The sequence below is a fragment of the Lissotriton helveticus genome, chromosome 3_2, assembly GCF_964261635.1.
Source record: "Lissotriton helveticus chromosome 3_2, aLisHel1.1, whole genome shotgun sequence".
Taxonomy (NCBI): domain Eukaryota; kingdom Metazoa; phylum Chordata; class Amphibia; order Caudata; family Salamandridae; genus Lissotriton; species Lissotriton helveticus.
Genome location: NC_136062.1, coordinates 233,127,882 through 233,155,861, shown reverse-complemented (window position 1 = coordinate 233,155,861; position 27,980 = coordinate 233,127,882). Strand labels below are relative to the sequence as shown.

Genomic DNA, 27,980 nt, shown 5'->3' with positions numbered 1-27,980 from the left:
AAGCAGACCATTTTCAGGTAGGGTTGTTAGAGCGAAAAGACCAGATCATTTCCATAGGGTCCTGAGAGAATAAAGGGAGAGGTGTACTGAGCTCAATAACAGAGAGCACCGTAGACTGGATTCAATCAACTGAACACTAAACTTGGACAAGTCTGAGAGAGGGGGTGATCATTGAGCTCAGTTTTAAAGTTCAAACTTCGGAAAGCAGAAGTAGACAGGATACGTTTCTGGCCAGGTAGCTCAGTATGTACCATACTAACTCTACACTTACCTTGTTGTCATAACTATGACCAGCACATTCTGCTCCCAGACCATGCGCCAAAAGTCAGAGTATGTATTCTCCAGGGGCCCTATAACGTGAAAATGAAACATGTAATTATTACAACTCTACAATCATGAACACATATACTCTACCACGCACACAAAAGTCTAATCAAGGCAGAACTGGGTTCATCACACCCTGCCCTTCCATACCAATAATTGTGCAAATGTGACATTCAACTCTCAGGTTGAAGCTGGTCTTCTTGCGAAAGCCTTCCAAAATGTCTTTAGTTGCAAAAGCAGCAACACAGTAATGGTAGAGATCAAAGAAGAGTTTTTTTCTACAAGCAATAACAGTTGAGAAATAGAATCTAAGGGCTTAAAGGAAAGAATGTTGAAGAACTGATCTTGTTATATGAGGAAGATGAGAACAAACTGTTCTTTTCTAGAAGGAACCCTTTACAAATATATATGCCTTTTGCCTTAGGGGGGAGAACATAGTTTTCTCATTCATGCTGCTTTTGCAAGGAGAGTTTTAACAGGATGGTGTACCAAGGTTGACAAGCCCATGTGGGGGCTACTAAGATTAGTGTGAGGGACGTTTGTCTGAACTTCCGAACCAGTAATGGAATTAGTGGGAGAGGAGGAAAAGCGTAAGCAAATATCCCTGACCATTTCACCCATAGAACATTGCCCTTGGATGCTGGGTGTGGGAACATGGATGCGAAGCTTGGGCATTTTGCGTTGGGTACTGCGGCAAACAGATCTATCTGTGGAAAACACCATTTTTGAAAGTAGGGAAGAAGAACTTGGGGGTGGATTTCCCACTTGTGTACTTGCTGCCTGTGTCTGATGAGCAGGTCTGCAATCTGATTGTCTACTACTGGAAGGTGTTCTGATAGGAGATAGATTTGGTGGTGAATAGCCCAATTCCAAATGCTTTGAGCAAGGCACAACAGAGAGAGTCCCTCCCTGTTTCTGTAGGTAGTACATTGCTGTCATGTTGTCTGTGCGAACTAAGACAGTCTTGCCTACAAGTTGGGTGAGAATAGCTTTGAGTGCTAGGAACACTGACAAAAGTTCCAGGTAGTTGATGTGGAGACGTTTGTGATTGTCCGACCACAGTCCCTGTACTGTGTAATGTTGCAGATGGGCACCCCAGTCTGTTAACGATGCGTCAGTTGTTCGTATAGTCTGAGGAATCGGGTCTGTGAAAGGCCGCCCTTTTGCTAAGTTTTGAGGGTTCCACCACTGGAGAAAGCAATGAGTGCGGCTGTCTACCAACACTAGATCAGTTAATAGACCCTGTCACTGATTCCACTGACCTGCTAGACATTCTTGCAGAGGACGTATGTGAAACCTTGCATGAGGTACGATTGTAATGCAGGATGCCATCATTCCCAACAGTTGCATGAAGACTCTGGCTCACAATTTTTGGTTGGGATGGAATTGTAATAGTGTGGCTCTGGCTACATTGGGAATGACGAGCTTTGAGTGTGTTGAGGGAAGCTCCCAGATAAGATTGCACTTGTGCAGGTTACAGGTGAGACTTTTGTGCATTTATTGTAAAACCTAACTGGTGAAGTAGGTGCACTGTCTGAGTGTGTAAAATACAGTTCTGGTAAGTGCCCTCTTTGACAAGCTAGTCATCCGGTAAGGGAAGACATGTATACATTGTCTTCAGAGATAAGCAACTACTACTGGAAGACATTTGGTGAACACTCTGGCTGTGGTGACACCAAATGGGAGTACCTTGAACTTGTAATGTTTGCCTGCTATCACAAACCTGAGGTATTTGCGATGAGCGGGATGAATTGGAATATGAAAGTAGCCGTCCTTTAGATCTAAAGTAGACATAAAGTCACCCTACTCCAAAAGAGGAAGTACTTGTTGAAGAGTTACCATGTGAAAGTGCTCTGACGATATTGATTTATTTAACTCTCTGAGATCTAGAATAGGTCTCAAGGAGCCTCCCTTTTTGGGAATTAGAACGTAAAGGGAATAAACCCCTGATCCTTGGTACTTAAGTGGGACTGGCTCTATAGCCCCTTGGAGTAATAAAGATTGCACTTCTTCTTGAAGCAAGTGCTGGGGGTCTGGTGATATTTCTTGAGATTGAGGAGGAATGTTTGGAGGATTGTTGATAAGCTCCAGGCATTAATAATGTTAGATAATTCCAAGTACCCATTTGTCTGTTGTTATTGATTTCCAAATGGGGAGAAAGTCTTGAAGTCTTCCTCAGACAGGTGTGGAATAGTCGGAGGGAGACATTGTGAAGTCACTGTTGCTTGAGGAAGGGTAGGAGTGCGAGGTGTGTTGTTTTTACCTCTAACCCTGGTACTGTTTCCCCTATAACCTCCTCTGAAAAATCCTCTTGTAAAAGAGGATTGGGAATAGCCTTTGTAGGAGGAAGTGTTCTGGTCAGTGTCTGTGGAATTGGACCCTTCCCTATAAAAAGAGCACCGAAAGGAACCTCTTTTGGAGGGAGATTGAAGCACTCACATCGATTTTGCTACATCAGTGTCCTGTTTCATTTTTTCGAGCGTTAGATCGACTACAGGACCAAAAAGATGTTTTTTATCAAAGAGTATAGCCAGGATGGATTGTTTGTCTTCAGGTTTGAACTCCAATATCCACAACCATGTATGTCGTGGTAGTAAGATGCCAGTATTTACTCCTCTAGTTGTGGTGTCAGATGTAACTAGAGAGCATCTGATAGAGTAATTAGAAATTAGTTTGCCTTCCTGGACTAAATCCTGAGCCTTTGCCCTACGCTCCTCTGGGAGAAACTGAAGTAATTGTTCCATTTCGTCCCAGTAGGCTCTATCGTATCTTGCTAGTAAGCCCTGCGTATTAGCGATATGCCTTTGGTTAGCTGCTTGCACAGCCACCCGTTTACCCGAAGCATCGATAAGCTTTGATTCTTTATCTGGGGGAGGGGCATCCCCAGACGCTTGAGAGTTAGCCCTCTTTCTAGCATTTGATACCACTAACGAATCAAGTGGTAACAAACCCTTAATAAAAATAGGTCTGTGGGGGAACATTTATATTTTTTATCTACTCTATGAGTAAGGATTCTGGCACGGACAGGAGCTCTAAAAATTGTGTGCTTGCCTTATCATACTCTTAAGAATAGGCAGTGTCTGACTCTACTTCTGGGATTCTAGAGTGTCAAAGAGAAAATCTTCCTCTAAAGACTCTTTATGTTGCTCCACTCTGTGGTATTCTGCTGCCCTAGCAATGAGCTGTTGGTAAAACACATTGTCATCAGGTGGAGATGGCCAGGCAGGATAAAGATCTGGGTCTGTGTCCTGTGGAGGATCAGTTGTGTAGTCCATCCAAGGATCTGGTAATTGTGCATCGTCATCATTAGTGTCGCTTGTGTGAAAATGAGGTAGAGGAGACTGACTCGGTGTAATCTATAATGGATCAAGCTGTGGTGGAGAGGGAGGAGGAGGAGATGGAAGAGTATAAAAGGGACTAGTGCCTAAACTTTTCTTGAGAGGAATTTAGCATGGGCTATAATCCTCAGGAAGCTTGTGCTTATATGGAGTTTTAGCATGGATATGCCCTGTGTCAGGGTGAATGTACAGCTTTTTCGGATCCATTTTAGGAAATACAGAGTCTATGGTTTGGATCTGGTTGTGTTGTAGTCAAGTCTTTGCTTTTTGGCAGTGGAGCCGGAATGTCATTTTTTGTGCCGAGGGTTTCGACTCCGAGGGATGGTTCTTAATTTTCTGTGTCGAAGATTTAGGTTCTGAAGGTTTCAGTTCGGAACCCATCTTGGATTTCGAGCTGGAAGATTTTGGCTCGGACGTGGTACTTGGCCAACTCAGTCCCAAGCCAAAAGGCTTTTCAGAGAGTTTTGGTGCAGAGCCATGAGGCAGTGGATTAGGAACCTCTTCTTAGTGCCGAACTTGGCCTTGAGCATGGAAGTAACAAGATATGTTTTCTATCAGGACTTCACGCGCTATGTGTGGATGCTGCTTGATTGCACGACTGATGGAGAATGTACCTACAACGTGTTTGTCCTGACAAATAAATGCGCGTTGAAGGCGATTACGCTGCTATGCCTTTCATAATGACCAGAGCACAGTGATCAATATATATGTAATCCCTTGTGTTTTTTGCAACCTATTGTAATTGTATTTTCCATATGTCGAACATAAAACTGGAACACACCTTTAAGTTCCTTTAGCAAAATGTAGAACACAGCGATCAACGTGCTTATAATCTTTGTTCTATGCATTTTGTAGTAATTTTAATTTTCCTATGTTGCTAATAACCATATACATGTTTGTCCATTAAATGCGCAGTTTCACCCAATGCAGCCACACTTCCAATGTGTCACACCATCTATACTTCCCAACTTAGGTCTTTCTTTACTCTATCGCGTAAATACCGAGCACCGGATTGCTCAGTACAGCAGTTATCCATTGGTAAGTCTGCCGGTCCTAGGCCTGACACATTTTTGGCAGGAAAATCACTGTACTAAACTCCCACCCCCAGCAGGGCTGATTGTCACTGTACCTGACAAGGCTGACGGAAGCAGCCTTGCTACTCGAAAAGGCGGAGCACTGTCCCGCAGGATATTTATCTACATTCTGGTAAGAGACTGCATTATTAGGCCCCATGCAATCATTTTAGTTTATAATTTATATAGTCCAATTCCACCAACTATGTTTACCCATCCCCACAGGTTACTGTGCATTGTCACTGGTTAACATTTCCCAAAGGAATTTCTCCCGCTACGGCTGTAGCAAAGTACGCCCTGAGCCCATCTGGCCGCATTTTAATAATTTTACTGGCAGTTTGTCCTCATATTGAGGTAAGATACTTAATTTAAAACATCACATCCGATTGAGCCTTGCTGTATTTTGAGCGAGTTTTCTAACCTCATTATTCTCCTTCCTCACATATCTGTGCCCGGACGGGTTCTAATGTGAGTAACTTCTTTTCTTATTTTCCACGTGTGGCACACAATTTACGGACTGCCCAGTTACATCCTCAGGTACCTTCTTCAATCAATCAATCAGTGAACTTGTAGAGCGCACTACTCACCCGTGAGGGTCTCAAGGCGCTGAGGGAAGGGGGTGCTGCTTCTGCTCGAAGAGCCAGGTTTTGAGGAGTCTTCTGAGGGTCTTGGGTCTGCCGCAGATGGGTGGGGAGGGTGTTCCAGGTCTTGGCGGCAAGGAAGGAGAAGGCTCTGCCACCGGAGGTTGTTCGTTGGATGCGCGGGACGGCGGCGAGGCTGGCGGAGCGGAGCTGGCGGCTGGGGTGTAGAAGCTGAGTCTGCTGTTCAGGTAGGCTGGTCCGGTGTTATTGGTGAGGAGCTTGAAGGTGATCCTCTTGAAGACGGGGAGCCAGTGCAGGTCTCTTAGGTGGGGGGTGATGTGGCTGTGACGAGGGATGTTGAGGATCAGGCGGGCGGAGGTGTTTTGGATGCGTTGTAGCCATCGTAGATGTTTGGCCGGGATTCCTGCGTAGAGTGCGTTGCCGTAGTCCAGTCTGCTGCTGACGAGGGCCTGGGTCACCGTTCTTCTGGTTTCCGTCGGGATCCACTTGTAGATCCTACGGAGCATGCAGAGGGTGTTGTAGCCGGAGGAGGAGATAGAGTTGACCTGCTTCGACATGGAGAGCGAGGAGTTGAGGATGAATCCTAGGTTGCGTGCGTGGTCTGTAGATGTTGGTGCTGTTCCCGGTGATGTCGGCCACCAGGAGTCGTCCCAGGCAGAGGGGGTGGGGTCGAGGATGAGGACCTCCGTTTTGTCCGAGTGCAGTTTCAGACGGCTGCTCCTCAAACACTCGGCGACGGCCTTCATTCCCTCGTGGAGGTTGGTTTTGGCGGTGTGCGGGTCCTTGTGGAGGGAGAGGATGAGCTGGGTGTCGCCGGCGTAGGAGATGATGTTCAGGTCGTGCTGTCGGGCCACTTGTGCGAGGGGGGCCATGTAGACGTTGAACAGGGTCTGGCTGAGGGATGAGCCCTGGGGTACGCCGCAGATGATGTCTGTGGCTTCCGATCGGAAGGGTGGGAGGCAGACTCTCTGGGTTCTGTCGTAGAGGAAGGACGTGGTCCAGTCCATGGCCTTCTCTTGGATTCCGGCTTCTTGGAGGCATGTCCTTAGTGTGCGGTGGCAGACCGTGTGGCTGACAGGTCCAGGAGGATGAGGGCTGAGGTTTCGCCGTTGTCTAGTTGAAGTCTGATGTCGTCTGTGGCGGCGATGAGGGCTGTCTCGGTGCTGTGGTTCCGACTGAAACCGGACTGGGATGGGTCCAAGATGTTGTTGTCCTCGAGGTGTGTGTAACAAGGAGGGTTTTGGCAAAAGCACAGTAAGGCTGTGCCTGATACTGAATGAACAAGGAGGATTGCCAGTACTGTGCAATTATTTTGTTTGTTTAACCAGGCGTTGAGCCAACCAATTAACTCAACCCAAAGACCACCAATTCAGTCTTGAAACTTTATGAAAATACATTTATTTCATTAGTTTTATTTGACTTGTTTCTTTTTTTCTTATGATCAAAAACTATAAACCACACAATTTGAACAAAAAATTAATTTCAGAAGAGTGTTTACAATAAGCTCGACACATAAACAACACTCATTTGAAGGTTCATTTCTAAATGATAACAGGAACCAAAGACGACAGGGTGAGAACCCAAAACACAGTTCACCAATATAACATCAAAAAATAACACATTTAGACAACAAATAGACAACGTATGAAAGTGATGTGGCTAACTAAAGCCTCTCTTTGGATACAAATTTTTCAAGGTGAGGCCTGTTGCAGAATCTCTGCCCAACTTTTTAGAAAAGGCCTATACATCCAAATGAAAACGTGCCAAATTAGACATATCTTTTTATATATGTACGACCACACGCTATGTTTATCTTTTGAAATTTTCAAGAAAAGGTTGGTCGCAAAAACCGAATGTATCAGAATTAATGAGGAGGGGGGGTCGACGCGTTTCGAATCTCTGCTTAAGTCAAGAGATTCTCTTCAGGACCGACAGACATGATCTGAAAGACATAAATAAACAGACACTCAGTCGAAACCACACATGAGAGACCTTCAACTCACGTACCAATCAGCGCAATTTTTGTCATACCTGTGTGTGCTTGAAGCGAACGTTCAAATCCTACAATCTGAAAGAAGAGAGCCATTCTTGGTAATTGCAATCGTTGATGGAGGGGGGGGTTGAGGCAATGTGGGCACAACGTGTTTGAAGTGCAAACAACTTACATTGTTGATGTTTTGCGATCGTCCAGAAATGCGTTTGATGAGCCAATGTGGAATTTCACCCAGCTTTGCTACTTGCTCGAAGGCAACTCCTGAAAATACCAGAAGAGTTCATGAATACCAGGGCGTGTGGGACGCCAGAACAAAAAATCACGTTTCAACAAGGGGCCTAGTCCAATGTGCATCGTTGGAACTTTAGCAGCTTTTTAGGCATCAGATCGTTTACAAAAGGTGTGGCAAAGGTTTCCACCGGCGGCATCCATGTGGGGAAGGTTTAATGGTAAAACGATGCACATTGGACTAGGCCCCTTGTTGAAACGTGATTTTTTGTTCTGGCGTCCCACACGCCCTGGTATTCATGAACTCTTCTGGTATTTTCAGGAGTTGCCTTTCGAGCAAGTAGCAAAGCTGGGTGAAATTCCACATTGGCTCATCAAACGCATTTCTGGACGATCGCAAAACATCAACAATGTAAGTTGTTTGCACTTCAAACACGTTGTGCCCACATTGCCTCACACACACACCCCCCCCCCCCCCCATCAACGATTGCAATTACCAAGAATGGCTCTCTTCTTTCAGATTGTAGGATTTGAACGTTCGCTTCAAGCACACACAGGTATGACAAAAATTGCGCTGATTGGTACATGAGTTGAAGGTCTCTCATGTGTGGTTTCGACTGAGTGTCTGTTTATTTATGTCTTTCAGATCATGTCTGTCGGTCCTGAAGAGAATCTCTTGACTTAAGCAGAGATTCGAAACGCGTCGACCCCCCCTCCTCATTAATTCTGATACATTCGGTTTTTGCGACCAACCTTTTCTTGAAAATTTCAAAAGATAAACATAGCGTGTGGTCGTACATATATAAAAAGATATGTCTAATTTGGCACGTTTTCATTTGGATGTATAGGCCTTTTCTAAAAAGTTGGGCAGAGATTCTGCAACAGGCCTCACCTTGAAAAATTTGTATCCAAAGAGAGGCTTTAGTTAGCCACATCACTTTCATACGTTGTCTATTGTCTATTTGTTGTCTAAATGTGTTATTTTTTGATGTTATATTGGTGAACTGTGTTTTGGGTTCTCACCCTGTCGTCTTTGGTTCCTGTTATCATTTAGAAATGAACCTTCAAATGAGTGTTGTTTATGTGTCGAGCTTATTGTAAACACTCTTCTGAAATTAATTTTTTGTTCAAATTGTGTGGTTTATAGTTTTTGATCATAAGAAAAAAAGAAACAAGTCAAATAAAACGAGTTGTCCTCGAGGTGGCGGGTCAGTTGCATGTTGGCGATTTTCTCGATGACCTGTGCCGGGGAAGGGAGATGGGCCGGAAGTTCTTGAGGTCCTTGGGGTCCGCCTTGGGTTTCTTGAGGAGGGCGTTGATTTCAGCGTGCTTCCAGCTTTCAGGGAATGTCGCTGTCTCGAAGGAGATGTTGATGACCTTCCGTAGTTGGGGTGCGATGGTTGTGTCTGCTTTGTTGAATACGTGGTGTGGGCAGGGGTCTGTTGGTGAGCCTGAGTGGATGGAGTTCATTACCTTGCGGGTCTTGTCGTCGTTAACGTGAGACCAGGAGGTCAGCTTGTTGGTGCAGGTGGCGTTCGGTGTGGGGGCTGTCGTAGTCGGGGCGGTCGAGGTGTTGAAGCGGTCGTGGATGTCAGCGATCTTGCGATGGAAGAAGGTGGCCAGTGAGTCCCACAGATCTTGCGAGGGTGGGATGTCGTTGGTGCTGGCGCTGGGGTTGGAGAGTTCCTTCACTATGCTGAAAAGCTGTTTGCTGTTGTGTGCGTTGTTGTCCAGGTGGGTTTTGAAGGAAGATCTCTTGGCTGTTCTGATGAGTTGGTGATGTCTGCGGGTGGCGTCCTTGTGGGCTGCGTGGTTGTTCGGTGTGCGGTCTTGGAGCCATCTCTTCTCCAGTTTCCGGCATGTGCATTAGGAGGTCTGGAGCTCTTCGGTGAACCAGGTGGCTTTTTTGCTGGAGTGTCTGCTGGAGGCTTCTTATTACATGACCGTTTCACATATTTCTCGCATTTGTGCCGGTATATGGGCCTAATGCCTTGTATTTTCCTCATTGGATGTCCCTTCATCGTTAGTCCTGAAGAGACCCTACACGGTCGAAACGCCGTCGACACACAGAAGTAGCGAACCATTACACAGTGCATGTCATTGCATATTGCTGCTGTCTACATAGAGATTATTCTTGTTAATGGTCGACTTAAAAAATTGTGGAAAGCTTGAATATAGAAATCCACACTGTCACAGAGTTTTATATAGCGCGAACTTGACCCGAATCGGGTATCAAAGCACTTTACATATCACCAGTTGCATTACACGAGGACACATTGACACTTCAAACCTTCATTATGTCTATTGGTATCATTGTTTTTGTATTGCTCCACCCTAATCCTTAAAGCATGCCTGTGCACACTGGCCATGTCCATCCTATTCATACATGCTTGAACACTCATAGTACATGCCTCTACCCATTAACAAAACAAAATGGGGTCTTCTTCGTCACATATCATCTTGGAACACCAAAAACATGGATAATCCACTTGTACATTCTACATTGCCCTTTGTGGGTTCCCGTTCTCACTTGGGACACAATGCACTAATGTTTTTTGTTTTTCAAATTATGTTTATATTGCTTTTGGTCCAAAAATGTATAAAAATGATACATGAATTCTCCTGTGTTAGTGTTTATTTCGCCCTCTGTCATTGAGGTACCCTCTAAAATATTGCAATGTTGCCTCCTTTATTACAAAGGTATCTTATCAATCCACAGGAACTGGTTTTTTTCCTCATAGAACTTGGTCTTGAGGCGGAGGTAGTGCAGAAGCCTTAGATTTCGTATGGATGGTGGGAGGGAGGGAGAAGGTGTCTTCGGTACTCACATCCCCTTGGCCCTGCGGCAAATCATCGTCCTCATGTCGATTTGTAAGTCTGATCCAGAGTCAGACGCAGCTGAAACCATCTCCTCCCCTGCCGCTGATCAATCTTCTTGTTCGGAGTCTTCCCCGAAGAGGTCAGGTATGACATCCAAACGCTGCATCTCTCGACGTCTGGCCCGATGATCACAGAGTTTTCTTTGACCTTAGGATCGGCAAGCATCGCAATTTTGCTCTTTGTGCTCGGGGAACAGGCACAAAATACATACTGGATGAGAGTCCGTAAGCGGATATTTCGCGTGACAAAGGGGACAGAATTTAAATGGAGTCCGTTCCTTCGATGAGGAGTCGTATGGACGTAGATGGGACGAAAGGCCACCTGTAGATCTCCGAAATGTCGCACTTTCTTGAAATTCTTATCGAACCGCGTAAAGAGAAAACACTTTCGAAAACAATACCGTTGATGCAGGGAGAGTACACACCGATGGGGAACCCAAGGATAGATTCCGAAGCAGAACGCAGCACTACAACTTGCAAACATCCGGACCCAACACTAGATCTACAGCTCACATGCCTCGAACATAATTGCCACAGAATCCAGTCCAATTGTTTGTATAAAACGTTACTTTGTTATTTTATTACTAGAATCAAGAGTTACCCAGTAGCAGATAAAGATAATGTTAGTTACCCAGTAAGCATCTGTTCTTGGCATGCAGAGGTGTAGATTCACATGTTTTGCATACTCCTGCCATCTAGTGTTGGGTCAAGATGTTTGCAAGTTTTTTTTCCCGAAGAAGTCTTTCCAGTCACGAGGTAAGGTGACTCCTCCTTTTGGTGATAGTGCGCATGAGCATCGACTTCATTGTTTGATTGTTTTCCCACAGAGCGTGAGAATGGAGTTAGCAATTGTAAAAGAGAGTTGTCCATGTGTATGTATGTAAATTGAGAACTGCAACAACTACAGGTGACCATGGAGGTGGGTGGCGCTTGTGAATCTACAGCCCTACATGCCAAGAACAGATGCTCACTGGGTAGGTAACATTATCTATTCGAGGCATGTGAGCTGTAGATCACATGCTTTGAATAGACTATAAAGCAGTATGCTCCTAGAGCGGTGGCAAACCTGCAGTTGTTATAGTTGTCTGAAACAGTGTTTTGAGTACTGCCGGATCTACATTAGCTTGTTGCCTCGCTAACACATCTACACAATAATGTTTGGTGAATGTGTGCCGTGTAGACCATGTTGCTGACTTGCAGATGTCAGCTAGGGAAATATTCCCAAAGAAGGCCATAGTAGCCCCTATTTTGCAAGTGGAATGCGCTCTAAGGGATATTGTCAAAGTTCTCTTTGCTTTCATAAACTCATGTCTGGATACATTTTACAATCCATCTTGCAATGCCCGATTTAGATTTGGGATTGCCTTTGTGTGGTGGAGAAAAAGCAACAAAGAGTTGCTTTCTCTTGCGAAATTCATTTGCTCTTTCAACATAAAATAGTAGAGCTCTTCTAACAACAAGGGTGTGTAAAGCTCGTTCTGCTACAGAATCAGGTTGAGGAAAGAACACAGGTAACTCAACAGACTGGTTGATATGCAAGGCAGAAATTACTTTAGGGAGAAATTTAGGATTGGTGCGAAGAACCACTCGGTCTCTGTGAAGCTGAAAGAAGGGCTCTTGTATAGTTAATGCCTGGAGTTCACCAACTCTCCTCAGTGAAGTTATTGTGATGAGGAAAGCACCTGTGAGGGAGTCCCCGGGGGCGGACACATCACCAATAATGGAACCCCGATATATCCAGCGTGGATTCCCTACCGTAATGGAGACGAGGAAGTACCCGGAACATTGCGAATAACCAACGTAGAACGCAGGAAGTAACCTGGATGTAGTCCGTCCCAAGTAAGGCAGGGCGGAAGTCCAATTCCCCCAATCAGGAGCTCAGACGAGAGGTCAATACCAGCAGAAAAGGCGAGGAGACGCGATGTCAGGTGTGCAGGCAGAGGAGAATCCAAAAGCAGACTTCCGAGAGACTGAGACGCTGTTAATGAACAAAGCTGACGTAGGAGGACAAGAGACCGAAGAAGAGGTTCGAGACCCTCCTGAGACGTGGGCTGAAGAGTGGTGGACCCCGAAGGAAATACAAGCCACCACAACTCAGGAGAGTTGTGGCTATTAGGGGTACGTGACGGGGCAGGGAAAACAAGGGAAGGGGGAGAGATAAAGGACCGGGTGAGAGCAGTGGTGATGGCTCTGAGAAAGTAAGCGCCTGTTTTCTCCCGCTTTCCACCCAAGCCGTTGTTATATTTAATTACACCACATTCTGCCCCTATACTGTTAAATAGTTGTTCAGAACAATATAACAATACCAGAGGTCCCATCCCATCAAATCCTTAAGTACTCCCTAAACCCTCACAAATTTGTTGCACATTTTTTTCTTTTCACGTGATACGGTGATGGTAACCAAACCTAGAACAGGACACCCTATTGACCGCTGCCTTTCTCGTTTATTTTGGAGCATATTCCGGGATCCCGGCTGAACCCCAGAAGCCCGCAGCAGGTTCCTTGAACTTCCCAGAAGGAAGACCTCCAATCAAGATCCCTGGAAAGACCTCCTACTTCCCAACCCTGTGCCACAAACAGGCCTTATTTCAACCCAACTGGTGTTTACCCAGACTCGAATTCCTTTCTGTTGACAAACTGTGATACCTACCTCTCAATATTAACCCCATATGGCCTCCTCGCTTCTGCTTCCGACCGTCCCTCCGACAGTAACCTTCCATGAGAGGAGTTGTAATTGCCACCTATGCATTGGTTCTAATGGCGGACCCATAAGCCTTGTAAGGACTATGTTTAGGTTCCACACAGGTGCAAATGGGACTCTTGGTGGTATCACTCTTTTTAACCCTTCCATAAAGGCTTTAATCACTGGTACTCTGAATAGAGAGAAGTGTTGTCTGTTTTGCAAGTATGCAGCTACTGCTGCAGATGTAAGCGAATGGAGGCTAGTCGAGATTGCTGTAAATGTAACAGGTAACAGATGATGTTCTGTATGAAAGCAACAAGAGGATTGATATGGTTATTGTTACAATAGATAACAAATCGCTTACCTTTTGCTGCATAACATGCCCTGGTAGTAGGCTTTCTAGCCTCTTTTAGGATATACAGTCTGGTGGTAGGTGTCAATTACCAAACTCTATGACTTCGGGAGCCAGATCGCCAGGTTGAGTTCTTCAGGGTTTGGATGCCTGATGTAGGAGCTATGAGAATTAATGTGAGCGATATTCAACTGAGCTTCCGAACTAACAGTGGAATGAGTGGGAGTGGTGGAAAAGCGAAAGGCAAATATCCCTGACCAGTTCATCCATTTGGCATTGCCTTTGGAGAGCGGGTGTGGGTACCTGGAGAAGAAGCTTAGGCGTTGTGCATTTTCTCCTGCGGCAAGCGGGTCTTTCTGAGGAAATCACCATTGCTGGATTTGCTGCCTCTGTCTGCTGAGAAGGTCGGCAATCTGATTGTTTACTCCGGAAGGTGTCCTGCCAGGAGATACATTTTGTGGTGAATGGCAGATTTCCAAATGACTTGTGCTAAGCCTGACAATTTTAGAGAGAGCCCCCCTCTCTTGTTAGATCTCACCTAGCGCTGCAGCGCATGCGCTGCTCGCTTGGTGAGATCTATTGTCGTCGGTTTTGCTTGCGAAAGGGTACAGGAGATGCGCACGCGCCCAGACAGGCGTGCACGCACGTGTCCAGACAGGCAATGTGCACAAGTACAGCTTGCGTGTTTAGCACAACGCACGCATGGCGCTCTTTCACTTTTTTCTTTCAGTTAGTGGCGTCTTGTTCTTCAGCATGCTTGTGGCCTGCTCTGCGGCTGTGTGCAGGAGCCTGCCTCTCAGTGTCCTACAGTTGATCAGCCCTCCCTTGTCCCTTACCAAGTCCCTCACTTTTGCCTATAGCCTGCCTCTGTCCACTAGTATTTTGCTCTATCCAGTAGCATCTAGTATCTGTCCTGCACCCCTTCACGCTACATCTGCCTCAAATGTGCATAGCCTTTTCCCATCTCCGGCACTATATAGCTATGTCTCTCTGCTACTCTTTGCTACTCTCCTTTCGCGCTCTGCTCTCTCTCTCTCTGTCACCGTATCATTTTTTTGTTTCCATTCTCGGTTTCTCTACCATTCCATGCCTCTCTCTCCGTTCCACTTTCCGACATACTCTCTGTTCTGCACTGTTACCAGTCCATCCTTTACTAGTTCTGGTTGTACTGTTTACTTTGGTCGTTTCTATGGTAACCGGACGCTCGGAAATTTGACTTGTCGAAAAGACCGAGGCAGGACTGTGACATCTGTCTTCGAAGGCTTACCCGCAGCGCCATTTTGGAGCGAAGTCGCTGTGTAAAAGTATGACTACTGCTTTCAAACCATATATCCTTCTCACCTTTGGACTATTTGTGACTTGCCCGATAACTATATTTTTTCCCAGGAAGAGGAGGTGGTGCCACAGAAATACTGTGGTCAAGTATAGACCTCTACCTTTAGCTTGTCAGGCGGCCTGGGAATCCCTTCCCGAGAACGGTAACTGAATTTAAAACATTATCCGTAGCGAAACGTGATAAGCTACTTTGGTCTTTAGGAGTAGTGGACCCACCCCGCAACTAATTGAGATAGGCGAGCCGGCTTTAAAATAGGAGAAGCAGTGCTGAGCTCATGAGGCCAGTGAATGCAGGAGTTCGCATGGTTAGAAGCAGGCTCATGGCTTTGAAAGGTACGTTACGAGAGCCTCAGTTACTATTAGAAGAACTGTTAGAAGGATATTAAAGGAAGGATGTGTGCCGTACCACTTTTTTGATAATCAAATTTATTGGCATTTAAAGGAAACCATCCAGACACCTTGTTTTACGTAGATTCTACTTCTAACAGCCACTGGTATCAGATCTTACGGCGACACCACCACGCCCGCCCCTAGCCCCTTTAATCTGAGGTCAAACTCGATATGCAGATTCATTGGCGAAGGATTTGCCCTAAGAATGATGTCGGTTTTTGAGACATTTACCTTTTATATGAGAAAATCTGCCTGGACATTGACGTGTTCTACTTTTTTTGAAGTATAAAATCTAACATCATTAAGTGAACTGTTTTTGTACTATTTGGCATTTTCTCAATCATTCACTTCAAGTCTTCTTAAAATGTAATCTTGAGTTTATATGCAGAGAGCAGTGGGTGCAGAAGTCTACCAACACTGGATCGGTTAATCGACCCTGCGACTGGATACACTGACTTGCTAAGCATTTTTGAAGGGGACGCATGAGAAGTCTTGCATGGGGAACGATTATGGTGCAAGACGCCATCATTCGCAGCAGTTGCATGAATACACAGGCTGGTAATGAGTGGTTGGGCTGAAACTGAGTGAGCAGAGACTGAATAATGTGAGTTCTGGCTGCATTGGGTGAGGCTAGAGCTTTTTGAGTGTCTATGGTGGCTCCCAGATAAGGCTGTGTGTTTGAAAGCTGCACATGGGACTTCAAAGCATTCACTTTAAACACTAGTTGATGCAGTCGGTGAATTGTTGGAAACACTTCTGGTAAGTGCCGGCTTTGATGAGCCAGTTGTCCAGGTAGGGGGAAGATGTGGATGTGCTGTCTTCTAAGATGAGCTGCGACTACTGCTAGGCATTTGGTAAATACACTGGGAGCAGTGGTGACTCCAAACGGTAGTACTTTGAATTGGTAATGTTGACCCGCTATAACAAATCTGAAATACTTGCGATAAGAAGGATTAATTGGAATGTGGAAATATGCGTCCTTTATGTCCAGAGTAGACATGAACTCGCCCGTTGTAAAAGTGGGAGCACTTGTTGAAGTGTCACAATGTGGAAATATTCTGACAGTATGTAATAGTTCAGTTCTCCGAGGTCCAGAATAGGTCTTAATGAGCCATCCTTTTTGGGAATTAGAAAATACAGGGAGTAAACGACTGACCCTTGATGTTGTAATGGAACTGGCTCTATGGCTCCTTTTAGCAAGAGAGACTGGGCTTCCACTTTGATGAGGTACAAATGTTCTGGTGACAGCTTGTGAGAATGAGGAGGAATGTTTGGTGGTATGCACCAGGCAATAACCATGTTGGACAATTCGTAGCACCCACTTGGTTGTTGTTATGGATTGCCAAATGGGGGTGGGGGGGAGAATTGTAGGAGATGCCCCCTGACAGGTGTTAAATGATCGGAGGAATGGTAAGTCATTGCTTGTTATAGGAAGAGGAGTTACGGGTGTGGAACCCTTGCCCCTACCTTTACCGTTGTTTCCTCTTTATCATCCTTTAAAGAAGCCTTTTGTAGAGGAAGATTGATTGTTGCCTTCATACAAGGAAATATTGGTGTCTGAAGATGTGGTCTTGGACCCCCCCATGGTAAAAGGAGCAATGAAAAGAGCAACGGTTTGAAGGGGACTGTAGGGCTCCCATAAATTTAGCTACCTCAGTGATGTTTTCATTTTCTCTAATGCCCTATCAACGTCAGGCCAGAAGAGATACTCTTTATCAAAAGAAGTGTTTAAGATGAACTGCTGGATTTCAGTTTTGAAAACAGAAATCCTCAACCAGGTGTGTCTCCAAAGTAACACACTAGTGTTAAATACTTGGGCTGCGGTATCAGCAGCATCTAAGGCACATCTAATAGAGGAATTCGAGATGAGCTTTCCTTCCTGTATTAAATCCTGTGCTTTACCTTTGTGCTCATCTGGGAGATATTGTAGCAATTGCTCCATTTCATCCCAATGAGCTTGATCAAACCTGGCTAAGAGGGCCTGGGTGTTGGCAATGCGCCAATGATTCGCCGCTTGGGCAGCTATTCGTGTGCCAGGGTCGTCTATTATTTTGGACTCTTTGTTAGGAGGGGGAGCATCCCCAGAGGTTTGTGAATTAGCCAGTTTAAGAGCAGTAGACACAAGAGAATCCAGGAGTAACTGCTGTTTAATGACGAATGGATCAGACGTAGCAGGCTTATATATTTTTTCTATTCTGGGAGTCAGAATACGAGCTTGAACAGGGTCCTTGAAGATGTCATCAGCATGTCTCATCATCATGGGGAGCATAGGGAGAGTCGGACCAGACCTGTGTGTACTACTCAGTTTCAAACAAGAAATCTTCTTCTTGGGATTCTTTGTGTATCTATACCCCGTGAGATTGTGCAGCTCTAGCAAGTAGTTCTAAATAACCTACATTGTCGTCAGGAGGGGAAAGCTTTGCAGGATAAACGTCTGGGTCATTATCTGTAGGTGGATCGATAGTATAGTCTTTCCAAGGAGCTACAGGTAATTGAATATACCCACCATCATCAGGCTCCGAGAGTGGAGAGTTTTGTGGTGTAATAGGTAATTGCGTTTGCAAGGCGGTTTGGTAAGAAGATGTCCTGTATCAGGAATAATGTATGGTTCCTTTTGTTTAGGATACGATTAGGAAGGTGGGAAGTTGAAAATCGGAGCCTACGGCTTGGAAGGAGCATCTTTCGGTTTCGGCACCTACGACTTTGGCACCGGGATGGAATGACCTTTTGATGCGGAAGGTTTCAGCTCCAAACCCGTTTTCAATTTCGGTGTCGAGGGTTTTGGCTCCGAAGTAGTCTTTGGCTTAGAGCTCGAAGGTTTCGGCTCCGTGGCAATCTTTGCCTGACTCAATCCCGAGCCAGAAGTCTTGACTATGTGTTTCGGTGCTGAGCCAGGGAGTCAAAAACAGTCTCGTGCAGACCTTGGCCCGGAGGTGGAACCAAAGCCTTATGCTTAGTTTTAGTTGGATTTTGGGGCAAGGGGTGATAGGTACTCACGGGATCTTGCGGTATGTCCTTTTCCATCTCAGAGTCCGATTCCGGCACGGATAAGGCCTGCTCTTCCTGTTCCTCTTTGGCCCCTTGTGCATCGAATTCTTCATGCTCAGATCCTTCACCGAAGATGTCAGGCGTGTATTCGATGTTCTGGCTTTGCATTTCACGATGTTGAGCCCGACGATCGCGGAGAGTTTTATTGGATTGAAACGATCTGCATGCATCACAGTCCTATTCGTTGTGCTCCAGAGATAAGCACAAGTTGCACACTTTGTGCGTGTCGCTGCGCGGGTACTTTGCGTGGCAGCGAGGACAGAATTTGAATGGAGTACGTTCCATTGACTGCGAGGTGGACCGACACAGTTAGGCCCGAAGGCCTTCCATGAGTTTTCCGATCGAATTTGAAATTTTCTTCCACCGACACGATATGCAGAGAAGTGGGATACGAGTACAAAACAATACCAATGGGGGTAGAGTGGATTGCGCACCGAGGGGAACCCGAAGAACGGTTTTAGACCGGAGCGCAGGAATACACGTCCGAACCTAATGGCGGAAAAAAACAATCTAAGAATGAACTCTATGCCCATGCGCACTATCACTGAAAGGAACAGTCACCTTACCTCGTGGCTGGAAAGACTTCTTCAAAGAAAAATAACTTGCAAACATCCGGACCCAACACTAGATGGCAGGAGTTTGCAAAGCATGTGATCTACAGCTCACATGCCTCGAACATGATGCTTCTCATACAATGTTACTTTTCGAAATACAAAGCGTACTGGTTTTGTAGGAACATTCAAATTACTTTTGCAGTCGAGAAAATGGGTTATAAACTGTTCAGAACACTTGAAATTACTTTTAAATTACATTAAGATTACTTTGCAGTTACTTTTCTAGTTTGGCATGAGAAACTTCTAACACAGTTTAAGCAACACAGGACATCAGTAAACATGTTGACTCTTCTAAAGGCACTAAGTTACTTTTGTTGCAGTTCAACATTTAGAAACCACTATACAAACCTATGGAGAAAAACAAAGTGTTAGGTTAACTGGTAAGTAAACAGTTTTGGGAAATTAGTTTTGGGGTCCCCCTGGACCTTGTTAGGGGGGATCTCAACGAGATCCCAGTGAAATCTCGCAGAAGCCAGTGCAACCCTCTACACCATAAAGTCTTGCAGGAGCCTAGGGTTGTGGAAACCCATTAAAAAAAACAGAAAAAGAAAAAAAGGGAGCCTGAGTGTCTCTGGTTGGTTGAATGCATATCGGCAGTTAGCCCTGTGGCTAACTCATACTGTGCACTGCTAAAGGCTGTGTGTGGAGGGGGTGGCTGCATGCGGGATTTCATCATTCTTGATATCTGGAGTGCCATCATTGATAACAACACTGTACTTGGCGGGGGCGCAAGCTATAGTTACTTCCGTTAACTATAATTGGTGAACTTCTGTGTTTTTCTCGTTTAAAATGTTACACTTGAATTGACTTTTTCACCTAATGTCATATTAACATGGATATATATCCGGTTTCAACAGTGGGGTTTGTAGCTTTAAATAAAATACCTTAATAAATGTTGTAGAACCTTCTTGAGGAACGAACACACGGTACTGCAGAAAAAAACAATTCCTTCCTGGGGACTGTGAGCACAATATGTTTGCTCAGAGCTAGTGTACTTGCCTGTAAAATAAAATAGAAGCCTGTTGGCAGGATTACCTTGAGTGCCGATGTAGGCGTTCTTCTGCTTGTAGCCATCCATAAAGCTGGCGTTAATGTAATCTGTCCTCTAAGTGGGCAGAAAAAGAACAAACGAGGTTAATAAACACACAAACTCTTACAATAGAATGAGACACGCTGGTAATCACATAAGTTTGAGGGTGTAGGAAGGCGTACATTTATATGCACACTGTGTTGTTTTTTTAAAACCAAAATAACTCTGGCAAGAATGTGATCAGTATAAGGACTTCTCAAAAATGAAGGATTTAGTTGATCTTTGTAAAACCTGCACAAGGCTAGGGTGCAGAAACCGGTTACATGTCATAATGAACATATTGGAACTGAAAATTGAAGTAGTGTGATCACAAAAGGGTAACCCAATCATTCGTCAGAAGGTAAGGCAAGCAACACAAAAAACTCCTGAAGGAATTGTTTAAACAAGCATTTACAATGCAATAGGTCTCGCAGCATTAAAGTTTGAGTTATTGGCATTGTGTATGACAATGCGGTGCATAACATTTTTAGCAAACTTTGAATTGGTGAGCAGTGAGAGTGTGTGCAACAGTATGCTGTTTTTGAAAGCAGTGTGGTAGAGAGTGCAGGAATTTGGGTGACCTGAGCAATGTGGATGATGCACCTCACGCACGGGGCTGCCGCAGTTATTATTCACACAGCTCTGATGGTGCACTTCACGCACGGGCTCACAGCTGTTATTATTCACACAGCTCTGATGACGCACCTTACGCACGGGCTCACAGTTGTTATTCACACAGCTCTGATGAGGCACCTCACGCACGGGGCTGACGCAGTTATTATTTACACAGCTTTGATTATGCACCTCAGGCACGGGCTCACAGCTGTTATTCTTCACACAGCTCTGATGATGCACCTTAGGCACGTGCTCACAGCTGTTATTATTCACACAGCTCTGATGATGCACCTCACGCACGGGGCTGACGCAGTTATCACACAGTTCTGATGCACCTTAGGCACGGGCTCACAGTTGTTATTATTCACACAGCTCTGATGATGCACCTCACGCACGCGGCTGACGCCGTTATTATTTACACAGCTCTGATGCACCTTAGGCACGGGTTCACAGCTGTTATTATTCACACAGCTCTGATGATGCAAATCACGCACGGGGCTGACGCCGTTATTATTTACACAGCTCTGATGCACCTTAGGCACGGGCTCACAGCTGTTACGGTGCTTCCTTCTTTTTAATGGGGGCAACCTGGCTGGATAAATGCAGTGAAGTTTCTCAATGTAAAGACTTTGCTGCCTCAGCTGCATGTTTAAGTCTAAGCTCGGGACTAAGCTCGGTTGAGGATCCATGCAGTACAGGCCGGATGCCGCTTCACTCTCACGGGCTGTCTTCCACCTGTTGCCCCGCAGCAGGAGCCCTCGGGAAGCATCACACGGGTCGTGAGGAGAGTTCAGCCCACAACGTACAAAGTGTTCAGCAGTCGGAAAAAGATGTCCCCCTATCAGGCTGTTCTGGGGCCAAACCAGTAATAACGAGCAACACCTTTGTGTAAAGTTTGCGCTATACAAATTCGCATGACATAAATAACAAAAAAACAATCGCTATTGTAAAAAAAAGGTAAAACCCATACCAGATAAGCGACCCCAGGGCGAGAGAGCGGAATGAGCGGAAGCAGGAATAGACGTGCGCGTGCACTGCCGAAACCTGCCGTGGGGCGGGACTTCAGTTTCTGCTGGAAGCCCGCGGAGTGCCCGGCCAGAGGAGCAGTGGTGACGCGGGGCTCCCATGGCTCCCGGTGGCGGCTGAAGTCCGGAGTGAGGTGAGTGGGGCTTAGTTGAAGTGGGGGGGGGTCTGTGCGCTGGTGTGTGTGTGCGCTCGTGTGTGTGTGTGCGCTCGCTCTTGTGTGTGTGTGGCAGGGTGTGTGTCTCTGTGGGCTTGTGTATGTGCACTAGTGTGTGTGTTTATGTGTATGTCTCTGCGTGTGTGCAAAGAAAATGAAAGCTGGCAACACTGTTGCTCGAACTGCGCACTCCCAGAGCCATCAGGACAGCAGTAAGAACGAAACTTAAACAAAGTGAAAGCACGGTCTCTCTAAGCACGCATTGTAAGGGAACCATAAGCTGCTCAATGGAACGCGTGGCCCGCTCAATTCCAACTCTTTCACATGCGCGTGGCCAGTCTTGTCTCCTGGAAAGCAGACTCGCTAACAAAAGGTCTCTGGCGAGACCGCGCTTCGCGCGGTTAACGCCACGAGACCTAAATAGTCTTTCAAACATACATAAGACAATTGTTCAAATAAATCCAATCAAGATAATTGATCAAAACCTAAAACCAACTATAAATAAATAAATAATAGTAAATAGTAAAAAGGCGTACTCAATGCTGGCATTCTAATAAAAATATTTTTATATATTAATGTAAGTGTACAATCTTTGAAAGCCAATAAATCATAATCCCCCATTTTTTTTTCTTCTCAATATTGTTTTCTTACTAGAAAAATCACACGTATTATCAAATAGCTGAATACAATTTCCGTGTAGGTTCATATAGAAGTGTTACACAGGAAGATCGTAAATTATTTCCATGAGTCTTTCCGAGAACAGACCTTTCATTATTGAGAATAACCACTCAACCAAATTCCTAAAACTCTATGCCTAGAATACATATGGTAATTTTAATTAAATTGCAACGGTTAATGTGGGGCAAAAGGTTGATGTTTCTGTCTCCTAGTGGATCAACACCATGAGACCCTTTTCAGGACATAAGAAGCTGAACAGGACCCTTAGGTCTGCACAAAAACAAAAAACATTTTCATGGACACAAGTTATGGGTGCAGATCCGAAAACGGTTTCCGATGGACACGGTAGGACTCTAAATCAAACGGAAAGGCCAAGGGCACTACTTTTTAAATAGCAGCATATTGAATCACCGTGGTGAAAGTAGCTGATCAATCGGCTAACAGCAAGGCACAATATATGAGAACACTTGACAACAACTTGTAGGCCGAACAAGTGTTCATCAAAGGTGAGATTAAGATACTTGTATTCACTGAAAGTGTTGCTGTGTCTGCTGCACCTAGGATCCAATTGTGACCAATTCCTCCCCCGTTTGTCTTTATTCAGCAGGCAAGTGTTTAAATAACTCCTACATTTGGTACCAATGGGCTCTATCACATCTTGCCAGTAGGCAAAAAGAATCGGCAATGGGCCAGTGGTTAGCTGTCCCAATGGGTACTCTGTTGCCTGTACATCCAGCTTCTTACTCTCCTATCGTGCGGCGGGCGTTCCCCTGTCCCCTGAGAGTTTGCGTGCAGAGTGGATGATAAAGGACTCTGGTTCATCAAACATACAATTGGCGATGAGAGGAATGCTTGCAATTTGCCTAACCACTAACAATCGCTCGGGAAGCATTCCAGCCCTTCGCTCTTTGGCTCATCATGCCACCTCAGTTTGGATCTAGCCATATGCAAATCAGCCTTGACCCTCCTCCTCCTGTGAATAGTCCAGTCTGAACTGTCATGCTAGGTCATCCGTGCAACGAAACACAAGCATCCTAGGGCCGGTTCTACCTTGATGAGGGCTCACCTGCCAGGTATAGCTTGGTTCCAGTGGCACAATGAGCACAGGACTCAAGTCTGGGCCTACCATTGCCACTTAGGGCGGTACATCAAACACACAGAAGGTGATGGGAGGAATGCCTGCAATTTTTTTATAACCACTGACAATCGCTTGGGTTAGCATCCCAAACCATCATTGCTTTGCTCACCACGTTACCTTAATTTGGACCCATCTATATGCTAATCAGCTCGGGAGCCAGTTCCGTCGCTGAAGCCAAGCCCCGCTCAAAAGTCGACTTTCCCTTATGTGGTAGGGTGTTAACCACCTTGGGTAGTGACTTCATAGCAATCTTTCCTGTCTGAGGATGTATGTATGGCCAGGCATCGAGCCCCGCTTAGAGTTCGTTGAGGATTGGATACTCCAATTCATTGGAGCTTTTAGTGCCGGTGGTCCTCGGTGTAGAAGGGTTGGCCCTTGGATGTGACACCATCAAGGTGGGAAGTCTCAGCAACAAGGAAGGTCTTGGCTCCTGGTGTTTCCCCGCCGAAGGTGGTGTAGGCTCTGAGAATGCTTTTGGTGTTGGAAGCATCTTGGGGCCTGCTGGTGTTTGACACCATTGTGGACTTTGGCGCGGAGGAGGTTAACATTTCAAGAGCCCCTGAAAGATAGGGTGCAGCTTTCTGGGCTTCTTGTGGGTTCCACCTGTGCCAGGGCCATGCTGTGTCCCGTTGGGCTGGCTCACCTTCAAGGGGATATCGGCCTGACCCCCTCGGGGTGGCACTCCGTCTTGTGTTGTGAGACTTTGGTGGGCTTGGTAAGAGGGTCTGACATACACCCAGCCCACGGCGTGGTCCATATGACTGGTCCTGTTGCTTTGACATCAAGCTGGGATTGTTCATTCTCTTTTTCGGGAGCCGGAGGAGAAAACTGCCTCTGTCGATGATTGGCGGGCCAGAATGTCCAAAGGCCCCACTTCGTCAATGTCTTAAGATCCCGGGGTAGCTTTTCCCAAGATATCTGGGGTGTTTTCTGTGGAGTGTCTTTGCATCTTATGATGTGCTTGGCACCTGTCCCTTCGTTGTCGAAGATTCTTTTGGACCTAAACAGCATGAAGGCCTCACACTTCGTGTTATCGTGCTGAGGGGACAAAAACAAATTACACACCTGGTGGTAGTCAGACAAGGGGTATTTTGGGTTTCAGCGGGGGGCAGAGTTGAAACTAGGTCTGGGTGGTAAATTCAGTTCTGCTCGCAGACTTTGCATTACTTTGCGTTCCGTGGAGAACGCGGAATTGCCCAAAATCCCGCGATCCGTGAAATTTTTTGCTTGTTCGTGCTTTCAAAATGCATGTTTGCAAGATATTTCTCCCCGAGCGCGCAAACAGCATTCGTGAACAGGAAAAAAGTATCGCAAATGGGCGGAACGAGCAATTCCGCGTGTTTGCTGAACTTTTGCAAGCTCGCTGAGATTTTTTACCTTTTCGCGGAGTTTTGTGTAGCGTAACTACGCAAATTCCGCCCACCCCGAAGCAAAGTCCGTTCCATCACCAGTTGTGAATTCTTGAAAGAGAAAAAAGTAGAAAAAGAGGCTTTTGGGCTCGAGGTCCCTAGCTGGTCTTGGGGCAAAAAGTCTATTGATCATCATGTTGTGGAGGCCTCAGTAGCAAGTCGGCTGTAGTATGAGGTTTTCTGCTTTGATCTGTGTCGAAATTAGACTAGGAACGATGGAAGAAAGAATCGACAGGCACCTCTGATCTTGTATCTCTGGTCGTCACATCTCAACCCAATAATGAAAAAGAAAATCTAAAACGGAGTTGGTGCCCATGTGCAATGGGCACATAAGGAAGCGTCACCATATACCTCGTGACTCCTAAGACTTCTTTGAAGAAAAGCAAGTAGCAAACATCCAAGTCCAACACTAGATGGCAGTAGCATGCAGAACATGTGTATGTACTGCAACACATGCTACGAACACCAGATAAAGAGAGAAAAGTGCAGCAGGTGTAGTGCTGTATCTTGTAGTGCGCAGCAGCAGGTTTAATGACATTTTTAACAGTGCAATAAATCAAGCCTTTCAGGTGGTTGGTGGCAAGGAGTATGGCAGGAAAGGCGATTCAATGACATGGGAAAGAACGCAGGAAAAGTAGATTTGTTTAAACTAGCCAGAGCATCAGATAAAAGAAGGTTACGAGAGGTGATATAGTGTGTGTAGGAACAACAGATTTAGTTGCAGGGCACTTAGGGGGAAATATATTTAGTAAAATGGCCCAGAGCGTTCACAAAAATATAGGTTTTTGGAGTGAAAACCGAAGCATGAACGACAAGTGCCAAGTGATTTGTCCGAGAACGTGTAGAAAACTAGATTTAGTGACTTGTCCTAGTCCGTGATAGGGTTACTGATACTTTTGGAATATGGGCGGGAAAGCAGAGTTCGAGAGATGTACAGGATTATGCAAGGCAGGCAAGTGTCGGGATATAAACAGTGGTGTGCAGGGAAAGTGGGGTTAGAAAAATTAACCATAGCGTGCAGAAGAAGCAGCCCTACTAACGATCTGGCCAAGAGCATGCAGGAACGCAGGTTTGAGAGTTTCACATTGTGCAGAATAAGGAGATGCATTCAAGAAATGTACAGCCTGCAGAAAAACCGGTGGAGCGAGGCAGCCTCGAGTTTGCAGATTTAGTGGGAAAGTCTACTCTAGAGCCTTCAGGGAAGTAGGGTTTTGGAGATACTTCACAGTCGTCAACTTGAGACTGACGTGGGGGGTTTGGAGTGTACAAGCGAGGCAGAGTTATTCTCAGCCAGGGCTCTCCTCCTCTATGTATTTTGTCTCATCTAAAGGAGTCTGGGGCAGCAGAGGGAGTTTAAGAATAGAACGTTGCCCGGTTCCAAGCAAAAGACACAACTTATCAATGTCACGGCTGCAATCATAGATCTTCTAAGTGTAGGTGGAGAGACAGAACTGAGTAGAGCGCAACTTCTGGCTGATATGGTGTGAATCCGGGCTTATGTACAGAATGCTGCAATGCGGATGAAGTGAGCTAGGTAAGGTCAAGACAATGTACAATACAGAAGCCCTTTATGCCAATATACGGTCCAACAAACCTCGTTCCTACTGAGCTGTTTGAGCTTCACCCTTGTCTGGTCCAAGCACGGCACATCCCCGTAGCGGTTTTTCTCCTGGTTCCAGGGGGCTCTACGGAAAAGGAACAGCACACGAGTTGCTATGACAGTCTTGCAGCGGCTCATGAAGCACGCATAAACATTTATGCTATACATGAGTTAGGCCTCTCTAGCAACACAGCGGACGAGGTGCATAAATACAAGCGGTTATTTGTGGATATAACGGATCCTCACGTGGAGAAGATTCATTTGGGATCCTGCACAGCCCCCCCTTTTATACAACTGGTCCCTGGGTGCAACGTTAAAAGACCAGCCCAAAATTCGGCAACTACTCACCTTAGCTTTGAATGAGGTCAGTGGCTGAAGCAGAGTGAACCCTTAAGTTCAAGTTTGTAAGGTATTCAAAGATGGAGAAGCAGCCACCTCCCTCTTCAACCTCAGCCTATTCAGCACTCTACCTTTCACACCAGGGGGCGCTGACTGACCGAATCTTTACTGCACACGTTGTGAAGTGCACATGTTAGACACAGCTAGGCAGTGGAGTTGAGAGGCCTAAGGCAGGGTTAAACACGGCAAGGAAAGAGAAGATGACAGCAGGGAAAAAACACAAGACCAACTGGGAGGGTCTAAAACAATGGGCTTGTAGATGGATACTGACAACTGGGAGCCCAACACTCACAATTCCCAGAGTAAGGCTGAGAAAATGCAGAACCACACCAAGTCATAGGATCTTGCCTATTTTTCTACGGTCCAAGTCAGTGAGTTTAAAATAGCATTTTTTAAGAAAAATACTGTGCCAGGCATGAGAACGTTGAGGGATATCTAAGTCACTGGGAGTAACAACAAGCCTGAGCTGTAAAGCTTCACATCAGGCAGAGTATGCATCACAATAGTTGGAACACATTTCAGTACTCTGATCACTGATCTTGCCAAGATCTCCTGAACAGGAGTGGTACTGTATCCGAGACTCTGCATTGCTTTGTATCACTGTTCACCTTGTCCTCTGGCACTTTACCTCTAACTTGATGTTGTCACTACCAATATATGACTCACGCTGATTCACTCTCCAGATGCCCCCACTCAGTGTTCTCGCTTCACTAAGACTTTGGTATAACCCATCCACACACCCAAGGTGCACCGCTATAGTGGGATCAATGACTTGTACCGTCTTATATTACTTGTTTACCTGATTGTATATTGATATGTTTTATGTATGTTACTATTATCCCGCCATGTTTTGACTACCATACGCATTGTGCCAGTACCCATTATCCCTGTTCACCCCTACTGCCCCTACCCTTTCTTTGTGAAGCGCTCTGATATCTGTAAGGATCTTGTTCGCGCTATATAAAACTTTGAATAAATAAATAAATAAATCACTTCAGATTTCAAGGACAGATTTGAGAACAAATCACTTCGT

At 45.6% G+C, this 27,980-nt stretch overlaps 1 protein-coding gene across 1 annotated transcript in view; it reads right to left on the bottom strand.

Moving 5' to 3' along the window:
- Nucleotides 1-27,980, bottom strand: part of PTPN9 (protein tyrosine phosphatase non-receptor type 9) — a 393,690-nt gene that overhangs the window by 54,198 nt on the left and 311,512 nt on the right. Inside the window, exons 8-10 of the mRNA XM_078685089.1 lie at nt 26,543-26,633; nt 19,895-19,964; nt 272-350 (exon numbers count right to left, since the gene is read on the bottom strand). Coding sequence (XP_078541215.1) covers nt 272-350; nt 19,895-19,964; nt 26,543-26,633 — 240 coding nt within the window. The remainder of the gene's footprint in view (nt 1-271; nt 351-19,894; nt 19,965-26,542; nt 26,634-27,980) is intronic.